The 8,482-nt window shown below is 49.7% G+C and overlaps 1 protein-coding gene across 1 annotated transcript in view; it reads right to left on the reverse strand.

Annotated features, from left to right (window-relative positions):
* The window catches only part of NDUFA10 (NADH:ubiquinone oxidoreductase subunit A10), a 46,897-nt gene extending 38,523 nt beyond the window's left edge, over positions 1-8,374 (reverse strand). The window contains exons 1-4 of the mRNA XM_023740852.1: positions 8,270-8,374; positions 3,070-3,238; positions 1,685-1,900; positions 397-483 (exon numbers count right to left, since the gene is read on the reverse strand). Of these exons, the coding sequence (XP_023596620.1) occupies positions 397-483; positions 1,685-1,900; positions 3,070-3,238; positions 8,270-8,344 (547 nt within the window). The 5' untranslated portion in view covers positions 8,345-8,374. The remainder of the gene's footprint in view (positions 1-396; positions 484-1,684; positions 1,901-3,069; positions 3,239-8,269) is intronic.
* Between the last annotated feature and the right edge of the window lie 108 nt (positions 8,375-8,482).

Below are 8,482 nucleotides of genomic sequence, written 5' to 3' on the forward strand. Positions count from 1 at the left end.
CCTGTGGGAGGCCGTGGGCAGCTGTGTGTCCAGGGACCCGGGACTGGTGGGTTCCCTGTGGGAGGCCGCGGGCAGCTGTGCGTCCAAGGAAACAGGGGAGGGTCCCCTGTGGGAGGCCGTGGGCAGCTGGGGGTAACCTGTGTATCCAAGCACCCAGGACACCACTCTGCTCTCACAGGTAGGTGTGCAAGGACAAACACACCTATTTTAGGAAGGAAAGAGGTGGCAAAACCTCCGTAAGTTCTCTAAGATGTATTTCCTGTGGAAATGTACTAAGTGACGGCATTTCTTTATCTCCGTGAGAGGCGTTGATAAACTTACACAGACCGCCCTTGGGCAGTGCGCCTCGGGGCCCTGGCAGTTACGCCACCCAGCAGCGCCCCGCAGACCACTCACACTGCTTCCGGATGTAGCCCTGGTTATACATCGCCTCCAGGAAGACGAAGTCACTGAAAATGGAGCGTTCCAGCACGACACCCTGACCTGTGAAAACAGGGCAACCCATAAGAGCAGCAGATGACACTTCCCGCCTGGAAACCAGTCAGCTCATGGTAGGTGAGGGCACCCAGTTATTTATAACTCCATGACCACACCAAATACGTTCAAGAGAACGCAGACGCACTTATGGGTGGGAAATCATTTTCTAGATTATAATTTTTGTTTTTTGCCTAGTAACATTTTGCTTCATTCAATCGGCTACAACAAAAGCATCTAGTTTGCCTAAAAAGTGGTTTTCTCAACCACATATTTCATACACCCACATGCTCACCCACTCCCCCACAACTGCCTGGGTCAGATCACAGAGTCATCTCAACCCTACCTCCCGACACATCCCACTCATTGGCAAATCTCACCGGCCTTCCCCAGGCTGTACCTGGAATCCAACCACCCTGCACTGCCTCCCCGTCACTCCTTGGTGCCACCTCACCTCCAGACAAGGCGACAGCCAGTACCTGCCCCCCACCCCGCACTTCTGCCCCCGGCCCCTCGTCTACTCCCACCCAACAGCAGTGACGTTTTTAAAACAGATCATGTCGCTCGACTGCACAGACCTCCCAGTGGCTTCCTACCTCCTTCACAGGAAACACTAAGTCCCTGCGTGCCCCCAAGCCCTCCCACCTTGCCCGCCACTTCTCAACCTCATCTCCTCTCAGCCCCGCTCACCGTGTCCAGACACATGGCCTCCCGACGGTCACAAAGGCCACCGAGGGCCCAGCCTGCTCAGACCACTACAGCCAGGCACTCTCCACCAGGCTCTCTGCAGCCACCTTCATGCACAGGCCTCCTCAAGGCTTAACATCTGCCCCAGGATGCACACACCTGGACACCCTATTCTGTGGCCGCCCCGGCTCCACAGCTCTAACTGCTCCCCAGTCTCCCTCACGGCCCCTCGTTCCTACAGAGTTCTGACACATTTCACCTCCATGACTGCATCAGCGGCACAGAAATGCCATGTAACCCGTTAATCTCCCTCCATTACACAACAACAAAAGAATACGAAGCTCCTGTTACTAAGAAGCAACAGTAACGTGGATCTCAGGGAATTCACAACCTCACTGGAAAGACGGACCTTGTGCCATCAAATACCCAGAGGAAAAGCTCTCCTTAGCGGCACTCTAGAATTCCGGGACAGGGCTCAAACGCAGACGGGGCCCCAGCAGCTCCTTCCCCACGGGTACTGAACCTGTGCTCAGCAGGTGTTCCAAGGCGTCGGCGTACTGCAGGAGGCGACTCGCGTACAGCCAGGACTGCAGGCGGTAGCTGTTGCCGTCGTTGCTCTTTGGGTCGGCGTAGAATTTCTCCAAACTGCAGTTGCCACTAAACTCTACGTCCAGCAGCTTCCCGTCTCCTGTCGTAGTGTCTGCGTAATGTATGCCTGCTTCCGGAAAGTGCCGTAATCCTGAGGAGAGAAACCGTCCGGTGAGATGGACTAGCGGAAGAGCAGGGAGGGCGGCGGTCAGCCCAAGCCCCGTCAGAACACCGCTGCTGGGCCGGTGAAAAGCCCTGGGGACGCGCGCTCACGACTGGTTCAGCATCCGTGAGAGACAGAGCCCGGACAGCGAAGGGAACGTGTCTGAACTCGCGTGTAGCACACGCACGAGCACTAAAGGCCCCCAGGCAGCTGGTTCCGCTGTGTCCTTGTAGGAATTCCTCGCTGAGGAGAGCTTCCCAGACCTCTGGGAGGTCCCTTCCGCACAACTGAGGAACTAACTGCCTGTCAAATGTACAGAGGGAACCACGGACAAACATCTGCACGCGAGGCGGGAGATGGTGCCGGCTCCAGCTTTGCCACTAGCCAGCAGTGTGACTACAGCTTCTACGGAGCTTACCCATCTGTGAAATTGGCAACATGCTTGGTAGAGTCAGCAAAAAAGAGGAAGAACCTCATCGAGATGGACTGACACAGTGGCTGCCAACAGTGGGCTCAAGCATAGCAACAACTGTGAGGATGGCGCAGGACCGGGCAGTGTTTTGTTCTGTGGTACACGGGGTCACTATGGGTTGGAACTGACTCGACACCACCTAACAACAACAACAACAACATCAGAATAAGCAATAACAGCAGCCCTGTCTATTTCAGAAAGGAGCCCTGTGGTGCAGTGGTTAAGCATTCAGCTACTAAGCAAAAGGTCAGTGGTTTGAACCCACCAGCAGCTCTGTGGGAGAGAGATGTGGCAGTCTGCTCTCATAAAAACTACAGCCCTGGAAACCCCGTGGGGCAGCTGTACTCTGTCCTGCAGGGTCGCTGTGGGTTGGAATCGACTCTGCAGCAATGGCTTCGGGGCTGTTACAGGGCTATTACAGAGCTGCCATCAGACAGCTCGTGGGAGAGTGGGCTGCTCACGCCGTCAAGATAAAACTCTAGTTCAGGACGACAACCCACGTGCTTTTTAACTTTCCAAATCTGAAAGATTAACAACAGCTTTTTCAATAAATATTTCAAACATTTTAAATACCTACCTTTAGGACCAATTCCACCTAGTCAATATTAAATCCATATAAGACAGAGACAAGCAAGCACACATCAGAGAAAAAGCTGTCATTCTGCATGTGTAAGTTCACACCTACCTAGTTTCTCCGCTATTTCTTTTGCAAGCTTGCTTTTCCCAGAACAGATATTGCCATCCACGGTGATCACTCTGCTGTGCTCCGTCAGTTTTTTGCTTGCTTTATCGCCAAGTATGAACGCCAAAGGACCATACCGCAGCTTGCACTGTGCACTTGTGTGAATCCCTCCCTGAAAAACCCAACAGCACAAGGTGAGCACTCAGCTACTGGAAGTGGTAGCAAGTATCAGCTGAAAGTACTGAAAAACCCTTGGTGAGAAAAATACCAACACAGGATTGTTGTTAAGGGCCATCGAGTCGAGGCCAACTCAATGCGACCCCACGTACAACAGAACGAAACACTGGCCCGGTCCTGCGCCATCCTCACAATCATTGCTATGCTTCATCCCACTGTTGCAGCCACTATGTCAATCCATCTTGTTGGGAATGTTCCTCTCTTTCGCTGACCCTCTATTTTACCTAGCATGATGTCCTTCTCCAGGGACTGGTCCCTCCTGATACCATGTTCTAAGTGAGACGAAGTCTCGCCATCCTTGCTTTTAAGGAGCTTTCTGGCTGTACTTCTTCCAAGACAAATTTGCTCATTCCTCTGGCAGTCCATGATATATTCAATATTCTTTGCCAACACCATAATTCAAAGGTATCGATTCTTCTTCAGTCTTCCTTATTCATTGTCCAGCTTTTGCATGCATATGAGGAGACTGAAAACACCATGGCTTGGGTCAGGCACACCTTAGTCCTTATGATCTTTAAGACTGTGTGTCAACTTGGCTGGGCCACGATTCTCAGTGGTTTGGTAGCTGTGATGTAGTTTGGCAGTCGTATACCGATATAGTCACCTCCACGATAAGATCTGGAAACCCTGGTGGCAGAGTGGTTAGGAGCTATGGCTCTAACCAAAAAGTCAGCAGTTCGAATCCACCAGGTGCTCCTTGGAAGCTGTATGGGCCAGTTCTACTCTGTCCTATAGGGCTGCTGGGAGTCGGAATCAACTTGACAGCAACAGAGTTGGTTGTTGTTGCTGTTTTTAATGAGATCTGATTTAATTTGATCAGCTCCATGATAGGATCTGCTGTGAGTACCCAATCAGTTGAAAGGGAGTTTCCTTGGGGGTGTGGCCTGCATCCAATATAAGTGGATTTTCTGGCAAAGCTCGAGGGCTTTTGCTCACTCTGGATCCTGCAGCTGACTCCTGTTCATCTGACCTCTGGTTCTTGGGACTTGAGCTAGCAGCTTACCTGCTGATCTTAGGATTCTTCAGGCTCCGAGGTCTGGATCTTGAGTTCACCAGCTCCTGCAGCTACATGAGTTGGGAGAAGCCTCCAGCCTGACCCACGGGCTTGGAACTTTCCAGCCTCTACATCTACATGAGTCATTTCCTTGTTATAAACCCCTCTCTCTCTCTGTAGAGATAGATACAAATAAAGATATTTCACTCGTTTTGCTTCTCTAGAGAACCTCAGCCTAACATAGTTCTCAAAGTGACATCTTTACTTTTTAACACTTTAAAAAGGTCTTTTTTAACAGATTTGCCCAGTGCAATACGTGGTTTGATTTCCTGACTGCTGCTTCCATGGGTGTTGACTGTGGATACAAATAAAATGAAATCCTTGACAACGTCAATATTTTCTCCATTTATCATGATTGTTGCTTACTGGTCCAGTTGTGTGGATTTTTGGTTTGTTTATGTTGAGGTGTAATCCATACTGAAGTCTTTGATCTTCATTAGTAAGTGCTTCAAGTCCTCTTCACTTTGAGCAAACTAGGTTGTGTCATCTGCATATCCCAGGTTGTTAATAAGTCTTCCTCCAATCCTGATGCCCCGTTCTTCTTCATACAGTCCAGCTTCTCAGACTATTTGCTCAGCATACAGACTGAATAAGTACGGTGAAAGGATACAACCCTGACACACACTTTTCCTGATTTTAAGCCACACAGTATCCCCCCGTTCTGTTTGAATGACTGCCTTTTAATCTATATACAGGTTCCTCACGAGCGCAATTTAGTGTCCTGGAATTCCCATTCTTCGCAACGTTGTCCATAATGTGTTATGACCCACACAGTCGAACGTCTTTGCACAGTCAATAAAACACAGGTAAACATCTTTCTGGTATTCTCCGCTTTCAGCCAGGATCCATCTGACAGCAGCAATGATATCCCTTGTTCTACATCCTCCTCTGAATCTGGCTTGAATTTCTGGCAGTTCTCTGTAGATGTACTGCTGCTGCCGCTTTTGAATGATCTTCGGCAGAATTTTACTTGCTGTGACATTAACGATGCGTGTGCTAGAATACGTCTACCGTGCTGAAAATCAAACAAACCAACGAAACTGGACAAATGAATGGAAGGGAGGCAGGGAGAGAGGAGGCGGAGGGAGGGAGGAAGGGAATGAAAAGCATTTCTCTAATCCAGACTTCTGTCCTGAGCTCCAGACTTAGCTATCCCGCCGACAATTAAAGAGCTCCATCCAGATGTTCTGAAGGTACCTGAAAGTTAACAGATCGAAACCTGAAATTTAACACCCATTACCCCAACGCCCAAATCTGCTCTCCCTCATGTTTTCAATCCACTATCCACCAAGTAAAACAGAGCAAATATGAGTCACCTTTGATATCTTCCTCCTTCTTCCAATTCCATAATCACTCACAAAATCCCACTGATGCTGTCTTCAATGTCCCAAGCACACTATCCCTTCCCCCCCTACACTGAGTCTGCAGTCTCTTGTCTAGAGTGAAAACCTGCCTCCAGCCTCCCCAAAATACCCTGCATACCAACCTTCCTTCCCAAAACACATCTCAGCGTGTCTTTCCTGAGAAGAGAATCCATAAACAGTTTAAAAAAACAATCAAAAGGCACACAGTTGAGAAAAGTCTTTTCAGCATATGATGAAATAGCCTTACCGTATACACAGCTCTTACAGATCAACAAGAAAATAAGAATGTGCAACTGTCTTAGTCATCGAGTGCTGCTCTAACAGAGATACCATGAGTGGATGGCTTTAACAAACAGAAATTTATTTTGTCCTTGTTTAGGAGGCTGGAAGTCCAAATTCACAGTGCCGGCTCTAGGGGAAGGCTTTCTTTCTCAGTCACCTCTGGAGGAAAGTCCTTGTCTCTTCCGAGCTTCTGCTTCTGGACAATCTTCATGTGGCTTGGCATCTCTTCCTACATCTCTGCTTCCTAGCTTGCTTGTTTTAATCTCTTTTATATCTCAAAAGAGACTGACTCAAGACACACCCTACACTAATCCTGCCTCATTAACACAACAAGGAAAATCCATCCCCAAAGGGCAACACAGGCATAAGGGTTAGGACTCACAACACTTATTTTGGGCAGGACACAATTCTATCCATAATAGCAACTTATTTAAAAAGTATTAAAAACAAGGCACTAGCCATATGAAAAATGTACAACCTAGCTACAAACCAACGACTACTAACAAGGAGCGCTGGTGGCGCAGCAGTTAAGCCCTTGGCTGCTAATCAGAAGGTCAGTGTTTCGAACCCACCAGCTGCTCCTCCGGAGAAAGCTGTGGCAGTCTGCTTCTGTAAAGATTTACGGCCCTGGAAACTCGATGGGGCGGTTCTACTCTGTCCTGCAGGGTGGCGGAATTGACTTAACAGCAGTGAGTTTCGCTTTTTTTTTTTTTAAACAAAGAACAAGCACTTTTCACGTATCAAACTGGGAGAGACTTTGTTTTTTAACAATAATGTGCAGAGTTGGGACTGGACAATGAGTACCCTCATAAATTGCTAATTATGATGTAAACCTGGAGGATACTGGGGTACTGAACCAGGAATCTATCCACAGGATCTATGCAAAGATTTAACGGAGCCCCGGTGGCACAGCGGTTAAGAGCTCAGGCTGCTAACCAAAAGGTCAGCAGTTCAAAGCCACCAGCCACTCCTTGGAAACCCTATGGGGCAGTTCCACTCTGTCCTATAGGGTTGCCTGAGTTGGAATCAACTCAACAGCAACAGATTTGGTTTTTCTGGATGGAAAGATTTAGCTACAAGGACACTCAATGAAATGTGGTTTATGCACCAAAAATGTACACAGAAACCCTTCATGTCCAATACCAGAGAAATAATTTTAAAAAATTAAGGTATATTATAGAACACTAAAACCATCTGCCATCGAGTCAACTCTGACTCATGGTGACCCCATATGTGTCAGAGCGGAACTGTGCCCCAAAGGGTTTTCAATGGTTGAGTTTTTCAAAAGTAGATCGTAGCCAGGCCTTTCTTCCGAGGCACCTCTGGGAGGACTGGAATGATAGCAGCCAAGTGCATTAACCATACGCACCACCCAGGGGCTCTGGAATACTAACTACCCACTAAAAAGAACATACGGTATTAAAGAGAGTAGACCACCTTTCTCTCTTCTTTTCTTAAAATATTCTGTCTCCTTAATATTTATGTTGTTAGTCGCCTCTGACTCCGGCTCATGGCGACACCACGTGTGCAGAGTAGAACTGCTCCAGGAGATTTTCAAGGAAGCAGCATACGACGTTTTAATAAGAATGTGGCACTCTCCTGTTCTCAATCCTTTGCTGATCAAAATCCTTAGCACAGAAGTCAAGTTCCCTTACAATGTGGCACCAGCCAATAGCAAACAAGCTATGATACAGCTATGCTCAGCATGAAAAACTTTTCTGAATGTTGCCAGCGACAGTGCTTTTGTTTCTCTTGTTCCCTCCACATGCAACGTCATCCCAGTATTCTCTGCCACCAGAACTCCTCCCAACCCCTCCAGATCTAACCCAAATGCGTTACTCCGGCGCCTAACAGGGCCTGACCCTTAACTGGCGCTTAACAGAACTGCTACAAGAATCAAGGACTGAACGAGCGCGGTGCCCCCAGCCTCTTCTGGGCTCACGCCACACCTGTTCGTACGTCTAGAGCAACAACTGCGCTAGGGTGCAGTATCTCCAAGCTGGTCTCCCAAACCAGGGCAGACAGGTGACCAATTCACCTCCCTGCCCCAGCGCTCTGCTTGGAGATGAGAGGAAATGGCCTGGAGAAGCTCGCGGCCCCTCTGAGGTCGGCCCGCGACTCGGGAACAAAAATCCCGGAAGAATGGGGGCCCCAGAGAGTGACCCGGGAGCAGCCGACCAGAGCCCCAGGGAGAGGAGGAAAAGGCCGCGCCAAGGAAGGACCTGGCCAGGACCCCGGCCCGCCGCCCCCCGCTGCCGCCGCTCACCATGCGCTGGGCGCCCGCCGCGAGGCCGCGCGCGGACGCGGACACGGGGGCCAGTCTTAGGAGCCTCAAGGCCATGGCGAGGAGGTCTGCACAGGCTGAAGGACCCGAGGGGACGCGGTCGCAGCGGGGTCCTCGCCGGCGGACGGCGCACCCTATTGACGTCACGGCCGGGGGTGTCCGCGCGCTGCCTGTCGGGATCCCTCTGGCGCGGCG

The sequence above is a fragment of the Trichechus manatus genome, unplaced genomic scaffold, assembly GCF_000243295.1.
Source record: "Trichechus manatus latirostris isolate Lorelei unplaced genomic scaffold, TriManLat1.0 scaffold00165, whole genome shotgun sequence".
Lineage (NCBI taxonomy): Eukaryota > Metazoa > Chordata > Mammalia > Sirenia > Trichechidae > Trichechus > Trichechus manatus.